Genomic DNA, 18,552 nt, shown 5'->3' with positions numbered 1-18,552 from the left:
CTTTCACTTGGTTAGGAATTGATCCATCAAAGAGTCCAGGCTTGGGAAACCACACGGGCTGATGTCAGTAAAGCAGCTCTGTGCATGTGTAACTGAACTGCTACTCAAGTCCTTCGGTGGATCAAATCCAGCGACTTGCAGGAACTAGCCTTTAGCGTGTAATAATGAAAGGGGATTATTCTGCACAGTTTCAGTGACAGAATGTGGTTTTAATAATGCCTTTGTTAATGACAGCACTGTTTACTGTCATAGGAAGTTTTAAGAATCTGTCAAAAACCCATTACAAAGGGTGTTTTATTCTGGTTTTCATAACACTGTTTTTACTGTTGTTTTCTCTGACAGGCTATTTTAGATTAATCACCTTCTTTGTCCCATTTGTCCTTTAGTAGTGCAATTCCTAATATGATAGGGAGTAAATAATTCCATTTCTTGTACTTCTTTACACTGCTTGCTTTATTTCTGTTATTCACTTTTTCACGTTGGTTTCAGGAGCCAAAGGAGAAATGGGAGTTATGGGAACTCCTGGATTGCCAGGAACTCCTGGACCAGTTGGAGATCGAGGGTTGCCTGGTGAGAAAGGTAAGAGAGAGATTTTCTCAAAATCAAAATTGTAAAATCTGTCTTTTTTCCCGACAGAAGACAAGTCTGGAAATAACCAAATATAAGGAGTATGCTTGGCCTAAGGAATGTTTTATGTCAAGTAACTTCCCTGTAAGTTAGAAATAGTGTAATTTAGAAAGCCATATCCTAGGACCAGTCATGTATTTGGGCACTGAGCCAGGATTTTTGATCTGTTCTTCAACAACGTACGGGTTTGCTAGGTGCAGGGATGCCATAGATATTACTCCAAGAAAAAACACTGTGTTTGAAATTATAAAAAGCCAGCAGGAAGGTCTTAATTAAATCCTTCAAATAATGCCCTGTATTACTGCCAAACTCCTATCCCTATTGTTTTGAGAGTCTAAAATTAATGGCTGTGAAGCAAGAAAAATATGTCAACTTTTTTGACAGAGCTATTGTGAAGTCCTGGTATAAAAAAACTTCATATTACATAAATGAGATGTTCCAGAGCATGGTATTCAGTGCTCAAAATTTGAATAAATAGCTAATTGCATTTGTTGTTGTCTACTACATATTTTTGAAAAGTTTTATATGCCACTATAATATTCTGTGCTATCCCTTTATAGGTAGCCAAGGTTTCAAAGGTGTAGTTGGACCTCAGGGTGATCCTGGTGTCAAAGGAGATAAAGGTGAAGCTGGTCTCCCAGGAAAACCTGGAACGATGGATACTATGGACATGGTTAGTCTCAAAGGCCAAAAGGGAGATCCAGGAGAAAAAGGTAACTTTAATCTCTAACTGTGGATAAGTTTAATTAACGCTCATATACTGTTAAGCAGCAATGCTTTTGAGTTCAGTTGTATCTTAGTTTTAGACAACAGTTTTTAAAATAAGATTAAAGAATTTCACATAGCAAATGCGGATATTTTTCCAGTGTCTTTCAACTCCATAGAAACAAAGATTAATCACAGACAGAAGGGGTTTTGGTTGAATGGAGGAGGTTCAATTTGCCCTTATAAAATCCATTTTACCTCTTACCAGAAGAGTCTCAAAAGAAAAGGAATTTTAAAAGTAGAAACTAGGGCTTGCCAGAAGAGAATAGCTGTCTTTCCTGTAAAACATATAGTGGAAACACTGTTGTGGCCATGAAGACCAACGGATACTGTAAGAAAAAGTAGGCAGCCTTTTTTGGCACACATATATGCCAGGGATACCAAGAGATCAACTTATGTCAGTTTAGAAACATCTGGAAATATGCAGGAGAAAGGCAATCAGCTTTCTACTTAGAAACTTAATGGTGGTAGAGATATTAGGTTTTTTAGACAATGCATTCTTCTTGGATTTTTATTTTTACTGCTACATGAAAATTTCGTTGTTTAAGATCATTCTCCTGTTTTTATTTTCAAAGAAAACATAGTGTATGTTTCATATATTTTTATTATTTGTCCTTTTTTTATTAAGATTTACTTTTTATTAAAAAATCTCGTACGAGTTTTTAAATAAATGATAACTGGTTTAGTTAAAATAGAATTGTAGGGCTTAGAAGAGAGCTGCCGAGATCACATAGTTTTCCATTTCCCTGAACCAAATCCTTCAGCCTTTCATTGGATATCATGTTTTCTGAAATAATTATCATTCTTGTTAGCCTTTCTGACTTCCCCCCAGTTTGGCTGCATCCTTGTTAGAGTGCACTTTGCTGAAACAAGTGAAGTACTTAACTCAGGCCATGCTAGAATGAAATTTCCCTTTCTTGAAACAACAGCCGACTCAGTTTGTGATTAGCTATAATCCTTAGTCCTTCACTTCTGGACTGCTGCCTATGCAGTCGTTTTTCATTTCGTATGCATGCTTTTGACTTCTCCTTACCACATATGTGGTGTATTACACTTTTTGAATTTCATGATGTTGATTTTCAACCTTTACTCCAACTCTTCAAAACCCTTCTGCAGTCTAATCCTGTCCTCTTTTCAAGCCTTTTCAGTTTAGTGTCATCTGTACGTTTCATCAGTGTATTCTCTGTTGGGCCCAGGACAGATCACTTGCGACTACTTTCCAGTTTGACAGTGAATCACCAGTAACTATACCATGTTATATTTGAACTGTGGGAACAGGAGAGTTGCCCAGATTAGGTACCTCTTATCTCCATGTCCTGACTACTTGTCAGAATGAGACCTGGGCTCGTGTGTCCTGGTTGGGTCTCGGAGAAACCTAGGCATGTGGATAGGCAGTGCCTCCCAGCTTGGACAGCCAGGGACTGCAGGGGAGGGGAGGAGCAAGTGTAGAGTGTATCTGCCTCTAAACTGAGAAGCGGCTTCTGAGAGCACTTTTGTATTTGATGAGGCTCCCAGCCTATAAAGATTTAACCTAGATTAATTTTTCTCATTTGTTTCTGATCTTAATACATATGGTGGCATGGAAAACTTTAAAACAAGTCCACATAGGTTGTTTTTCATTACTTTCTTATCTACTCTTCACCTGTGGGTTGACTGACTGATAATTAGTTTTATCTCCTTTCCAGAAATCCAAATTAGGCACACTGGTTACATGCATATAAAGAAGCCTTTGCTGAGAAATTCAAATGGTTTATTTCTTTGGTTTCTAACTTCTTCATCAATCCAGCACTAATAATGCATGCTTGCAAACTTGTATGCTCTACCTTTTCCTGACCACACACAGTCTACAGATTGGCCTGGCTCACACAGCCTGGACAGGTAGGTTCCAAACAGACCCCCGCCTGCAAATTTCTGCTGTTATTCTGCCCATCTCATCCTCTTCAACTCAAAGATACTTAGTACCAGCAGAGAAAAATAACCTAATTATACTCCATAACTTTGCTGATCTGTTAGCTGCCTTCATCTCTGTAGACTTGAATATCACAGTAATGTTTTAAAAAGCTTCTAAAATACAAACTGCAGAGAAGACACAGTATTTTTCTGGGAGATTGTCAGTGGTGTTTAATGAATAAATTTGGTATTGCACGTCTTGGGATGTTTTTAATAAGATCCACTTACTTAAAAACATTCAGCGAGCTATCTTCAGTAACCTGTTGTCCTGCACCTATATGCAACACTAACAGAAAGAGTTATGACCAAAAAGCTTGGCCCTTAAAGCTGGAGAAGAGGCACACCACAGAATAAGAGGTGGAGCCTTCTGGAATGATGAAGATGCTTTAACATTAGATAGAACTGAGGAAACAGCGAATTTCTGGCTGTGAACTGGTTGTTCACATGTACCTTTTTAGACAGCAGAACAGTCAAATCGATCATTTCTGTTATACCTGATATTGTCTGGCACTTCTGAAGTAACTCATTAATCTAACTCAAACACATGTTCATTTGCAATTTCTTTTAAAGATATAACTTGCCTTGAAATTTGCACAGACACCTGTAAAATTGTAATAGTTTGCAGCCTTTCCCTAGCCCTGATTTACTGACTGGAGAGTTGTATTTTACTCAAGTGTGACTCTACTGTACAATGTACGAAGCTTGAATTCAGCCATTTCGTTGTTCAGCAGAGAGAAGCAACAGTGATCAAAAATTAACTAGAAGGATTATTATATGGCATTACAGTAAATTTTGATAAAACTGATCTCACTCTGTGTGTTTTCTTGGTGTCCAGGGGACCATGGAGCAACAGGAGAAAAAGGGTTACGTGGGGAATATGGAGAACCAGGAATTCCAGGGAGGGATGGTGAACCTGGTACTCCAGGACATCCAGGTACATCTCAAGCTAGCAACAGAGAGACTGTTCAGCGGGTATTTTAAACCTCATTGACTAATGGGACTCCTAATTTCTCTGCTGTCCGTAGGACCAAAAGGTGATCAGGGCCCCCCAGGGTTCCCAGGGGATCCAGGAATTCCAGGACAAAAGGGATCGGTTGGTGAAATGGGTTTGCCAGGTACTGATTGCTGGGAATTTCTCATTATTTTTTCCTCAAGTTAATATAGAACATTATGAGACACCTGTATGGAGTATTTGTTGGTGTAGATCTACTGAACGGTTGCACTATTTGCAGTGTCTGAACTTCAGGCTTTTGGGACATTGCTTTCTCAATCCTATTGTGATATACAAATAATAGGATGGTTTCCTAAGTTTCTACATACAAATCCTTTAGCTGGATGTGTAGGATTTGTGTATTTGTTGCAGACAGGCAGTTTTTCAAGTAATACCTTTTGTCTGTCTGTCTCTGTCTCTGCTAGTGTGTGAAGTGCATTCAGGTTCTTGTGTATTTTCCCCCTTCTAAAAAGTTTGGTGAGTTGCTGTGTACTTCATGTTAATTACAAACTGTAGTGGTCTGGGAAGAGTGTTGTTGTGGAGGGGATTGGTAAAGAATAGAATGGAGAAGAACCTATATCTCAACACAGAAACTTTGTCTCCATTCAGATGGCCTTGTGGCTAGCGTATTTAGGAAATCAAAGGTGAAAGACTGAAATGATAAAGGGGGACAGAAAAATTTGCTACAGCAGAGTCCCTTTCTCACTGTGGTCCTGTTAGAAATTATTCAAATCAACATAAACTTCTATTCAAATCATATTTTTAGCAAGAGTTCTGTTTGCTCTGAATCCAAGATTACAATCTTCTATGAGGAGAGCTTATCTTCCCATAAAAAGTCCCATTTAGAGAGTGAATCTCAAAAGTTAATTTACAGGCTATTTTCGTGAGTTACATTACTTTTCTAGCTCTGAATAGCTAAGGCAACACTGAAAAATCATTGTCAACACTGCCAGGGTACACTTGTTCTGATACACCCATTTTTCCTTTTCACTTGCTAGGAACACCTGGAGAAAAGGGTCTGCCGGGAGTACCGGGTTCACCAGGCACACCAGGGTTTCCTGGGCAAAAAGGTGAAAAAGGAGACAAAGGAGCACCAGGTTTTCCTGGAATTGGCTTTCCAGGGTCTCCTGGTGAGAAGGTATTTACACCCCTAAGGATTTAATTGTCTGTCTACCAAGTAACTCATTTGAAAAGATGCTGTTGGCCTTTTAAGTTATTTTATTATATTTTCTATTATGCTCATTTAAATACCTGATAAAAAACTTGAAAGGTGTGCATATGTGCAGGTTTAGATGCATTCTGTTTGATGGGACTGTTATGTCTAGGGTTCTTATTTATTCTGTCTCTTCAGAATAGGCTAATTTACAGTGCTAGAAATGTGAGGTAAGGGAATAACTTTTAAAAATACTAAGTAAATAAAGTGAAAAGGGCTTCTTACAAACAGAGCAAATAATCACACTGAAATAGTGTTACTGTACTTTTACAGAGATACTGGGAAGCTAGAAAAACCTATAAAATGCTCAGATATTACTGAAAAAAGAACTGTATTAATACTGTGTGTAAAGTTAATTTAATCTCTAATAGGATTCTCATTTGTTTCACATTCCTTTTCCTAGCTATACAATAACAGTAATCATGAATTTATGAGTAAAAATTGTAAAAATAAAACTTATTAATCTGGTAGCACACTTGCTGAAGACTTGAAAAAAGATTTTTTTGAAGATTATTAAGTGTAATAAGTAACTTAAGAGGCTAATTTGGAAAAGACTTTGTAAAAACCATTATAAAAATGCATAGAAAACTACTCATTTTCATATGTAGGTATTAAGCAATTCCTAGAAAAGTCAGTAATTCTGATAGTGGAATTTAATGGCGAATTTAATCCTAAATTACTTTGTTTCTAAATGGAAAAAGAATGAAATTCTTTATAAGTATGATGGATAAGAGGGGTGACATCTAGCATTGCAAATGGAAAAAGCTGTTTCAGAATTAATGTGTGGATTTTATAATGTGTGTTGCTTCTTCTAGGGAGAACCAGGAAGAACGGGTAGTCCAGGTTTATCTGGAGATAAGGGTGAAAAGGGTAGTGCAGGAATTCCTGGAATGCCGGGTGCCCCAGGTCCCAAAGGTTCCCCTGGCATGGCAGGATTTCCAGGCAAGTGTTTATGCTTAAATAAAACAGATATTGCAGTGAAAAGTTAATGTGAAACTTACACCAAATATCCTGCATGTAAACCCATGTTGTCTTCCTTTCTTTAGGGAGCCCTGGCCGCCAGGGAGAAAAGGGTGAAAAAGGACTTCCTGGCTTAAGTGGCATTCCAGGTTTAAAAGGAGAACCAGGTAGAAAAGAAATACAAAACACTAAATGCTACTTAAAGTATTGTTCACCTGCAGGCAGTGGCTAAAACAAATACTGTGGCATTCTACATTCATTTTGGCTCAGATATTTCCTGGTACATTTGTTCATTTCATAAGCAAAAACAGACAGTGCTGTTTCCCAGGTAAATCTGAGTCAGTGTAGTTTGGGGCTAATACTACTTTTGCACTGTTTGTGGAAGAGATTTTACCACCTTCCACAAGACTGGTTGTTGCTACACCCATTAGTTCTGTGGTTTCTGAGTTCATTTAAAAACAATAAAGTGATCCATGGGCCCAAACCTGAATCACCACATTAGCATCATTACACAGATGTTAAAGAGGAAATATTTTGCTGTTGTGAGTATAACAACATTTTTTAACTTGGAGCCTTGTGTTCTTAGTTTACTGGCTGCAGGACACATCTCATTGGACAATTGGCTGTGCTATTCACAAGCCTTTGCTGGAGTTCCTGCACTCTAAACTCACCAAGATTCATGATAATTAGCTATGTCAAAATCTGTAATACTTGAGCCCTGTCTCACACTGATTTAATTCAGAAGTAACCTCAGCGAAAAGTCACACTGAAGTCATCAGGCAGTATCTGCTTGGTCTCTGTGGGAGCAAAAGAATAAGTAAAGCTTTTCTTTAGAGGAAAAAAATGTGTAAAAAAAAAAAGACTGATGATTCATAGGTGACATGAAAATGTTAATGATTTTTCAGGTGAACCTGGCGTTCCGGGTCCTGCTGGTTCCATTGGACAGAAGGGTGAACCAGGTTATGATGGGATTCCAGGTGCAGCTGGTGCAAAGGGTGAACAAGGTACTGTGATTGTCATGTTAAGTTTATGGGGTACAAAAATGCACAGAGACAGGCTACACAAGAGTAGCTGGTAAAGGGGTGTGCTCGGTTTGAGGTACTTTGCATGGAACCCTAGAAAATAAAGTTAGTATAGTGTCTTGCAAACTACTATCATCCATCATTGTAAAGCTGATCATTTGGATGAGCAACTGTGTTTAATCAGTGTAATCTTGAAAGAACTTCTTTCACAAGAGCTGGCAATACTTTAAAGAATTGGCATGTTTTGGAATTAATTTCAGTCTGCAACTTAGCTGTGAAATAATGGAGCAGGCTTGCCTTTTCTTAGGGTAGGATTTTCAGTCATACAAGACCAATTATGCTAGATACAATACCAATACATAACAAAGACAGTCTCTGCCTTGAAGAACTTTTGCATAAACCATTTATTTAGATTTTGTATTTGCTTAATAGAGTTTTGTTCATTACAGGTTAAATTTAAGTACTGTCTCATCTTCTAATTTTTTGCTGCCTCTATATTACAGGTATTCCAGGTAGAGGACTTCCAGGATTTCCCGGTGCAAAGGGAGATAAAGGTAAAACACTTCTTCAAACAAGCAGCAAACCTCCCTCCCAACATACTATAAACATAATTCTGGAATTCAGACATACTTTCTCCATCATTCTTTTACATGCTATACCTTTTCAGAGCAGGCAGAAACTCTGAGAGGCTCAAATACTAATTTCTATTACAGTGGCAGCATCTTGGACATGAGTTAGATATGCCCTAAAATAGGTAATTATTCATAGTGTGGAATTTACTGCAAGCTGTGCTGTGATGAGGTAATATAAATAACTCCTGTATTTGTGTGCTGTGCTTTTGACTCCAAGTGTTTCTGTTTTCCTACTAATTTTGCAAGAATCAAAGTCTAGTGAGGCTCTGTGCACCAGACAGCTAAAGATAGCAGTTCCATGGCCAGGTTACTGCAGTATTTTTTTTTACCTGAGTCTGTTGTGCAGCCCAGATGCAATTTTATTCATTGCTAAAATAGTTATTCTCTATAGCTCAGTAGAGCATGTCTAAGCTATGCACAGGAGCATGGTGCGGAGATGCGAAACATAGCAGAGACCTGATGAGATCTTACTGAAAATTGTTATTACCTGGACTCAGGACTTAGTAGCTTGGGTACAGGCACATAGCTATCACAATTTCAAGAACACTTGTGATCTTCACAAAGTGTGTCACTACACTGTGCTGTGAGAATGGCTTGATTGGCTTGAGTCAGTGCTTGTTCAAGGTGTCTGTAATGCACCATGCTCCATTTTATGAAATAAGTATGTCCTAGACACTAGACTGCAATAGATACAGTAGTGAAGAAATATCAGGCTGCTGCTGATAAAGGAAACTGTGTACAATTAAAGGATTTTCAATTTTAAACTTCCAGAAAACAAAAAAGATTCAACTAGTCCATCTATGAAATTAACCCGGCATGGCAGATTTTGAAGAACTTGCATAGATTGAAGTACCAATGCCCTACCTCACTCATTCATTCTATAAATACAGGAAACTTGTGTGGACAATCAAAAGTGATAAACCAGAATTGTAGAATAACTTCTATTTACAATCTCAGAGTAATTAACAGTCATTAATTGCTGAGAAAGCCCTAATGTTAGAGAAATAACTTTAATAAACAAACTTTCTAATCGTAGCTCAGTAAGGCATGTAGAATGCTAGATTATGAGAGCACTTCTCTTACTTTACCCATCTCTCTCATTTTGTCAGCACAGCTCATTTAAAAATATCTGGGTTTAGACTTAATAGATATCCAACTGACATCGTTTGTGTTCCAGATGTATTGTAGTTCCAAAGAAACAAGTCCAGGATTTAAAGACCCTGTTCTGTTTAGGCAAAGAGCCAGCAATAGTGTTCTTTATACATCTTATTTCTCTTATTATTGTACTTATACCAGCTAATCTCTATTCTTTTTGCTCAGTCATGATCTAAAATTCAACTGAATTGCAAATGTTAACTATTCGTACAAGCCTGAAAGTAAGTACTAAGTGTCTAAATCTAGATCTTAGTAAAAAAAAATTGCAGTTTTCTCCAGGAGCAACTCCTTTTGTGCTTAGTCAAGCAAAACATCCATTACTCAGCTATGACAACAATAATTGCAATGGAGTAAGGGTTCGGGGACTTCATATTCCTTGTGGAAGGACTGACAGAGAGATGCTGAATGTTCATCTATTTTTAGAGTGAATTAAAATAGCCCAGTGATCAGTTTAGCTAAGGAAAGATATGTCAGTCAAACTACTCTTTTCCTCATACTTCATGTCATAATGTGGAGAATAATGCAGTTTTCCTAAAGTTTTTCATTTTTACACAAATGTATAAAGACAAGGTCAATATTTCCTTAAGGAATAAATCTTACTCTTGAGTGGATAATAAGGCAGAAGGTTTCAGTGATTGTGACCCTTTCTCTAATCATGTTTTGGGCGTTGTTTCAAATCTTAGGTGCGAAAGGTGATGTGGGTTTCCCGGGATCCCCCGGAAGTCCGGGGATCCCAGGCCTGAAAGGAGAACCAGGATATGCTGGTCCGCCAGGCCCTAAGGGCAGCCAAGGTCTTCCTGGACTACCAGGAAGTGCAATTGAGGGCCCTAAAGGAGACAGAGGACCCCAAGGCCAGCCTGGCCTTCCAGGTAATTCTTTATCTGTAGGATTAATGTACTGCTGTTAATCAAAGCTCGCCTAATTAATTAATAATATAATCAATATTGCGTATGCTTGCTTATCCTCTTGTCACAGATCAGAGAAAAAGCTCCCCTTCACAGGCAGTTTGGCATTATGTCCTAGAACAGGCTGATTTTACGTCCTCAGGCAGTTGGTTTTGTCCAGAAGTCCTTCTGACGTTGAGAAGTTTGCCTCCCATTTCCATGTTTCCCTCTGGACTTTATTTACTGTTTTGAGGCAGCCATGGCTGTATGTTCCCATGTCCTGGAGTGTTAATGTGTTTAAAAACGGCCCAGCGTGGCCTTACCTTGGCAGTGGCCCTGTGCTAGAGGCTAAGGAGGAGAGGAGAGCAGAGCTGCAATATGTCTCTAGCATGTTCATACCTGAGAACATACCGTCGGTTTGTTCTGCACATATAGAAACTCTCCACTATTTTCCATCAGCCACAGGCTGATAAGTGATAGATGTCCAGTCAGATGGGAAGTCAGACGGACCTCCCTGCAACAGATTCTCCTACTTATTTTCTTGAAATGTTGTTACGATAATTACTTTGATTCTGCCCATCTGTAGATTGAGCCAGCTTGTCCTCCATCAGGTACTGCTCTGAACAACTTTTGCCACTAAATACTCCCTTCTTCTGGTTTGTAGGTTTACCAGGTCCCACAGGGCCACCAGGACCCCCAGGTCTGAAAGGGGCCAAAGGAGAGCAGGGGAGCAATGGCTGGCCTGGGACTCCTGGGGGTCCGGGAGTCAAAGGTGATCCGGGTTTCCAGGGACTGCCAGTAAGTTCCTTTCAGTACACTCCAGATTTGCTGAAAGCTGGTTCTTGTAATTAATGGATATATTAATCATAGATGGTTCTTGTTCAAAATAATGATACTTTATGCTCAAAGTGCCTTTGGACTCACCGATGATGATGTAAAGTCAGTTTGAAAACATTTCAATTCTCTCCTTTTAAAGGCTGCCTACCAGTAAGTCCCAGTGAGCTAATGATCTTGTTAGAAATTTATAGATAGTGAGTGGTAACATACAACACCCAGAATATAATTTACAGTGTATTAACAGTACAGGATGGCTGCAGCACATCCATAAATCCTGCAAATGCATTAGTAGTTAATTTTAAAGGTTGCATATTTCACGATAAATTGCCTTCTGAAAATACCTGAACTGTTTGGTTTTGTTATGAAACCTTTCAAATAAGGTGCACTTTCAGTACTGTCAGTGATGAAATATAGCTGCTGATTTAGAAATACAAACAGGCAATGCTATTAATACATTGTTGTCATATATTATTCATTTTCCCTGGTCTAAAACAGTCCCTTTTCTGTATATTAGGGAGAATGAAGTAGAATAGGACAGTCAGCTATAATAGTTGGTCTTCTATACTCTTTCTCTCGGAGTGTCTGCTGCCTTTTTCCACACTTAAAAATATGCTCTATATTTTAACTTTTCATTTCCTCTTTCCTACTAAGAAAATAATAATACTAATAATAAAATTTATGGAAGAAGGAATAAGAAAGCAGGTAGGTATGACTCAAAAATTCCTAGTGTGCAAAAGGAAGGAAGACTCAGGAATAAGGTCCTGATGTGAAAAGCAGGATACTGATAGTGGACTTGAAAGGTCCATATTATTCTTGATAATGCAAAGATCTGTTGCATCCTTTTCTGCATCCAGGAGTAGCTTCACAGAGACATTAAGCATTTGCTTCTGTGTTCTAACACTAGATCTTGGCTATGCCTTTTTATCTGTGAGACCAGACCATGTCATGTCATGTCATGTCATGTCATGTCATGTCATGTCATACCATGTCATGTCATACCATGTCATGTCATACCATACCATACCATACCATACCATACCATACTAGCTTTGAAGGTAGTAAACTTCAAAATAACATTCCAGTGTATTTTCTGTGTTTTAAGAATTTGCAGTACTTCTGCAGAGAGCTAAATTTCCATACCCTGGGAAATTCTAAAACTTTCACAGGTTGATATTCCAGTCCAAGACTGTTTGTTTATCAAGAATGGGAAGTGCCAAAGGATTTTGATTCTGTGCCTTCAGTCAGAAGAAAATGTGTTATTATCCTTGAGTCACAATGCATAGTATTGGGTTGTTAACTCAGTGGGAAATGCTCCAGTGAGAGTTATTTCAATATTAAATTTCCTCTGGTGATACATACCAGGTTTCTTATGTCTTCATCCTCCGCAGTGTGACAGGCTCCTGCCCTGATTACAGCTCAGTTGCTCATACAGGTCTCCAGGTACATGGTAACCTATATCAGAAAGGAGATTTTGTTACAACATGGGTGACACAGCCTGTCCAAAAATCCTATCCAAAAAAAGTGAATGTGGAGATCAGATGGTGAAATACAAATCCCATGGGGTTTTCTGTGTATTTTAATGCTGAAATGAGATAAGAAACATTTTCATAATTTTCACAAACTGAAATAGTTTTGTTTTGTTTGGAACAGACCCAAAACAAAATGTTGTTTGCCAGCTATATCTGATGGGGAAAAAAAAAAGTTTAAGAAACTGCATACTGTTGTGGAAAAAGTATTTTGATGGAAAGCTTCCAATAAACTCCTTTTATAAATAATTCCATTTCATAATTATAATCTAAAAAAAAAGTTACTAAAAAAACCTTCTTTAATGAGATTGTCTGACTCATGACTGTCTTCTGAATGAATGTTAGCCCTCCTGTTTTGTGCTACAGAAGTTCACGTTATGATACAAAGAGAGGGCCATTTCTTTAAACAATCCTGCATACTCTGGCTATGTGACTGAAGGAAACCAGGGAACCTTACTTCATTAATACCTCCCTTACCACTCCGAGGGTAGCGTTTCTTTTGTTTAACTTTGGAAGTCTCACTGTTGACATCAGTTTTTGAGCTAGTCATCTCTTCTCCCTTTATAGTCAGTGGAAAGAACTAGACGTTAGTAGGGAGCCATTCTTCTCACCTTAATATAAACATCTAACTTACATCAAATGAAAAGTCACTCCTGTGTGTGTCTATTCAATTGCTCTCCAAATATGATGAGATGAATCCTACCATTGGTATTATTTTTCACTGAGTACTCAGTTCACATCTCTAACCTCTGATCGGTAAGTTACTTAGCAAAGGGATTTTGTTTCTTTCCTCTGCCTGTGTTCCACATTTTACTATATAGGGGACTAGCACTGCCATATTGCAGCCAGGGAGAAACTCTAAACTATACTTACAAGCTTTTTGCAGATGATCTGCAACAGGCAAAAGAAGAAAAGGAAATTGGCAGTCATTTAAATGACTATTTACAGTGTCTTTTGAAATATGGGCTTGGTTTTCCTTGAAGGGAGGCTACAATGAACTTGTTACCATTCATTTCAGGGGAGAAGTTTATAATAGTGAAGGCAGAAGGAGGAGTTCACATTGTGTTTGAAGTGTTTAAGTCCTTGAGTATTTTAGCCCTGTTGAAAAGTAGAAATCTTCAGAGGATTATAAATTGTTGAGCATGTTTAATTTCATTCCACATGTGAATGTAGACATTTTCAAGTCTGCTGTGGTCTAGAATGAACCCATTTAATTATCTAACTAGCAACCGCCTGCTGGGGCTGCACTGAAATTAGTATTTGCTGAGATTTGTTCTTACTGATGTTTTTCATAACAATATAGTCTGTGGTTGAGCACCTTTTTATTATCTGTACTGTTAATGAGACCTTATTCTGATCTAGTATCTTTGTAAGGCAAAAAATAGTTTAGTAAGAACAAGGTGTCATGCTTGTTCCTGTAAGAGAAGCTTCTTATCTAATCATGGTAGAGAATAACCATTCCTTAAACTGAATGGCTTTTCTCTCATATTAACATTTTTTTAATACATTTCCAAAAATACACAGCCTATTTGAAAGTCATATCATAATGGTGTAGGATAACTATACTTCACTTTTTCTTTTATACAGGGTAGTCCTGGTTTACCAGGAGATATTGGTCAAAAGGGTGATCTGGGACCTCCAGGCGTTCCAGGCATTCCAGGTGAGAAGGAAATTTACCATATTCCTAAAAAGTATGCAAAGATGTCTCTTTCATATCCTTCCTCTCTCAAAAAAAGGTGCTCAAAGAATGCTGACTCTATGTTACAAATTATTGAAATAGGACATTAAAAGCTGTGTCAAAAAGCATACAAGAATATCAAGATTTTGTCAAGGTTTTTTGCCTTTTGCCTGTTGTCTGGCTTTGCCAATTTTAAGTGTGCACTTGCTTTAAAAGGTGGATGTAAAATCAATTGTTTAGACATTACAAGTCAAGATTTTCTTGAGAATTGGAGAGGCAAATGTTATAGCTATATTTGAGGAAACACAGGCTCAGTATGTCTCCATTGTTGATTATATTGCTGCTACTGTAACCATCGTATACATGAAAACACTGCGTGTATAAAAAAATGTGGTTATTAATAGAAAAAAATGTAATTCCCATAATTTAGAGAAAGATATTATTCATTAAAGTAAGAGAAACTTGTTTTCAGTCATCATTTCTTATGTGACTTAGTACTGTTGTTTGTATCTTGTTCTTGCAAACAGTTAAAAAGTACTTGTGCAAATGAAGTCGTGGCCCTTACATGACTATGGGGTCGTACATGATTATTGTGCACATATCCTTCCAAATCAAGAAATTATTGAATTTTCATGTAAATATTTCCTTTGACTTCAGGTCCAAAAGGATCCCCTGGCTTCCCAGGCCTTAAGGGTGAGCGAGGTGACCAAGGTCTTCCTGGATCTAAAGGTATACTATAAAGACTTGCTTTTTGCGCAGATGTTGTTAAAATGGTTATTTGTGACTAATCAATGGATATATCCCTCCGCCTTTTATTCAGTGTGAAAAGGTAGAATATGAAACCAAATATCATGGTATCAGCATCTGAATGGTCAGATTTAAGTATTGAGTAGAGAGTGAATGTATTTGTCTCCTGCTCTGAAAAATCAACACTGAGGTTTTGTCATTATTAGAACCTTTAAATGATATACTAGAACCATAGAATCATAGAATGGTTTGGGTTGGAAGGGACCTTTAGAGATCATCTAGTCCAACCCCCCTGCCATGGACAGGGACATCTTTCACTAGATCAGGTTGCTCAAAGCCCCATCCAACCTGAGTTCGAACATTTCCAATGATGGGGCATCCACAACTTCTCTGGGCAACCTGTTCCAGTGTTTCAACACCCTCGTAAAAAAAATTCTTCCCTAAGTCCAATCTAAATCTACCTTCTTTCTGTTTAAAATCGTTGCCTCTTGTCCTGTCACTCTAGACCCCAGTAAAAAGTCTCTCTCTGTCTTTCTTAAAAGCTCACTTTAGATATTGAAATCCCACAATAAGGTCTTCCCAGAGCCTTCTCTTCTCCAGGCTGAACAACTCCAACTGTCTCAGCCTGTCCTCATAGGAGAGGTGCTCCAGCCCTCTGATCATTTTCATGGCCTTTCTCTGGACCCACTCTAACAGGTCCATGTCTTTCTTGTGCTGGGGACCCCAGAGCTGAAGGCAGTAATGCAGGTGGGGTCTCACAAGAGCAGAGGGGAGAATCACCTCCCTCGACCTGCTGGCCACACTTCTTTTGATGCAGTCCAGAATACGATCGGCTTTCTGGGCTGTGAGCACACATTGCCGTCTCATATCCAATTTTTCATCTACCTGTATCCTCAAGTCCTTCTCTGCAGGGCTGCTCTCAATCCATTCATCCCCCAGTCTGTACTGATATTGGGCATTGCCGTGACCCCGGTGCAAGACCTTGCACTTGGCCTTGTTGAACTTTGTGAGGTTCACATTGGCCCACTTCTCAAGCATGTCAAGGTCCTTCTGGGTGGCATCCCTTCCCTCTAGGGTATTGACTACACCACTCAGCTTTGTGTCATCCACAAACTTGCTGAGGGTACTCCATGAAACCTAAGGTCTGGACCGCTATTTCAGTCCTTGGGAGGTCTGTTTGAGTGGAGACATCAGCATAGATAGGCTGTAGTGCTTCTGTTTGGGTTTCAGCCACAGCCTTGCAGTTGCTGTGGTGGACACCATTTTCTTTCAGGAGGTCAGAGTCTCCTTACAGCTCTTAGAAAAAGAGTCCACTTAAAAAATGATAATTCTTTTGAAAGATGTCATCCTTCCAATTGTATTTCCCTGGAGACCTCAAGCTTCTGGGTATGCTTGCAGAGCCATCAGGCAGTTGGTGTGACCGTCGGGGCTGCAGCCTAAGCCTGCTGTTGAGCTAAGCAGGCAGCAGCCTGATAACTGGCAGAGTGGAACTCGTCTGAGCAAACCGCCGCGCAAACTGCCAGTACCACCCTTAACAGATGCCGCTCCTTGTTTGTGCACCCTGGTTGCAGTGCTTCTGATCAGAGCTACATCTGTGGGCCTGCTCTGCCCTGTCTGGTGGGAGATGGGAATGTAGGTGGTAGCAATATGGTTTCCAGCAGCAACATCTGCAGCTACTTAGGTGTTACCGGAGGCTTGTCAGTGGTGGAGGCCCAGCCCAGGCTGTTTCCCCCCCTGTGTCTTGAACCCTCAGTCAACTTCAAGTTTGGCTTCTTAATAGGTATGACCCTACTCAATCCACATATAAAGTCTTGGACACATTGGTATCTTGTAGGCTCTGTCTATTCTCTTGACTACATAAATGGCAATACAAGGTAACATTATTTTCTCACTTTTTTATTGTGCAATACTAAATACGTGCTGATTTCCTCTGTTAACTTTGTCAGGTTTACAAGGCCCACCAGGCCCGCCAGGTGCTTTTCAGCTTGTTAAAGGGGATCCTGGCTTACCTGGCCCTGTAGGACCAGTTGGTCTCAAAGGTTTCCCAGGACTTCCAGGTCCCAAAGGACAGCAAGGTGAGAGGATCTAACTTGCCAGTAGAAATAAATTTTAAGTAATGTAAAAATAGACGAATAGTAGGTTAGACACTAGAAGAGGCTGTGTTTAGGATGATGAATTGCTGTTACTTGTCTCTGATCACAGTAGACCACTTTTAAGTGATACTTGCTGAGTTACGATGTATGGCTATTTGCCTCTCATGTTCAGGACATTGAGTGCTTTTAGAAACTACAGTACAAATGGGACTACAAAAAGATAAATACATTTAAATATTCAGATAAGAGGTCTCTTGTTCTTTGCTCATAGGAAAGCTTGTAGGAATGAGACTTAATAGTTAAGCTGTCCCTAAGTAAATAAAAATTTTGTAAAATTTTGTAAAATTTTGATTTTACAAAAATCCAGCTTTTTGTAAGCCACTTAAATTGTGTCAGCAATGAGGAAGAGAGTCCTTCTTTTTGAAGCTCATCCAAAGGAGTCCTGGAAACAGATGACTTCCTAGTGATTTTTTTATAGGCTCTCACTCTGCAGTCATCACATCAGTATCTGAGATCAGCAGTAAACAGAATGACTTGCAACACACTGCTCATCCTTACTCCAGGATGTATTTGTTAGGATATCTTCTGTCTTTAGTGTTGAATCCAAACTTAATTACTGTGTGTCTCTGGGAGAAGACAAGCATGAGGAAAAACACCTTGATCTTGGAGTAGAAAGTGCTTCCTGAGGAAGCTTGTTCCATAGTCCTAGATTTTGTCTCTTAGTCCAGACATTGCAATTTTTATAAAGAGAAGGTGAACTGCAAAAATTAAACACATTAGGGAATAAGAGAATGGAGCAAAGGGTAAGGCAAAGGAAATGCTGTCACAAGGACACATGTCCTTCAGAATGACAGGACATGCAGAGTGGGAGCTCAGGGGTGTTCTTAAGATTCTAAGGGAAAGCTTTGTTCCTGACTATTTTATAAGAAGGTGATGGGGAACTACAGTGGCATATAATGAATATCTTCTTTCTATTTAATATAATAGATATGGAAGTTTGCTCTTGAAGGTGGGGTTACAACTCTGCAACTGCTGTCCACTAGGAAATAGCCATGAAATATCTCAGTGATTGAACACAGCATGGGTTTGCTTTTATGGGATCTGTCACTGTTCTCTAGTAGTCAGTTCAATACATGAACACAATATTTCTTTTTGAGTGATCAGGAAAAGGACAGCTATGACTACCTAAAGCTTCTGATGTGCCACAGAAATGTTGGTGTGGTGCTGATGGTGTTAACTTCTTTTTCCCAAAGTCAGAGTTACTGAGTTTATGTAGGACTCAAAGCGTCCCTAGAAACTGATAAAGGGAAGACATGATATATGTCTGAAAACCTGTTTGGGAAGAAGCTAAGATAATACTGATTTTCCCACTGTTCATGACCCTACATTTTTATGGTCTGTTTTTGATTGAGTCATGTGATAAGCAGAGAGCGAAGAGATTGCTGCCGTTCCTTTTTATATTCCAGGCAAAT

The 18,552-nt window shown here is 38.9% G+C and overlaps 1 protein-coding gene across 1 annotated transcript in view; it reads left to right on the top strand.

Annotated features, from left to right (window-relative positions):
- The window catches only part of COL4A1 (collagen type IV alpha 1 chain), a 127,394-nt gene that overhangs the window by 97,625 nt on the left and 11,217 nt on the right, over window positions 1-18,552 (top strand). The window contains exons 33-46 of the mRNA XM_029998714.1: window positions 490-579; window positions 1,188-1,340; window positions 4,178-4,276; window positions 4,368-4,457; window positions 5,332-5,471; window positions 6,362-6,488; window positions 6,593-6,673; window positions 7,412-7,510; window positions 8,032-8,082; window positions 9,999-10,184; window positions 10,864-10,997; window positions 14,150-14,222; window positions 14,898-14,969; window positions 16,934-17,062. Of these exons, the coding sequence (XP_029854574.1) occupies window positions 490-579; window positions 1,188-1,340; window positions 4,178-4,276; window positions 4,368-4,457; window positions 5,332-5,471; window positions 6,362-6,488; window positions 6,593-6,673; window positions 7,412-7,510; window positions 8,032-8,082; window positions 9,999-10,184; window positions 10,864-10,997; window positions 14,150-14,222; window positions 14,898-14,969; window positions 16,934-17,062 (1,524 nt within the window). The remainder of the gene's footprint in view (window positions 1-489; window positions 580-1,187; window positions 1,341-4,177; window positions 4,277-4,367; window positions 4,458-5,331; window positions 5,472-6,361; window positions 6,489-6,592; window positions 6,674-7,411; window positions 7,511-8,031; window positions 8,083-9,998; window positions 10,185-10,863; window positions 10,998-14,149; window positions 14,223-14,897; window positions 14,970-16,933; window positions 17,063-18,552) is intronic.

This window comes from Aquila chrysaetos, chromosome 23 (assembly GCF_900496995.4).
Source record: "Aquila chrysaetos chrysaetos chromosome 23, bAquChr1.4, whole genome shotgun sequence".
Classification (NCBI taxonomy): domain Eukaryota; kingdom Metazoa; phylum Chordata; class Aves; order Accipitriformes; family Accipitridae; genus Aquila; species Aquila chrysaetos.
The sequence above is the reverse complement of the archived record's forward strand: the minus strand, read 5'-3'. Positions and strand labels throughout refer to the sequence as shown.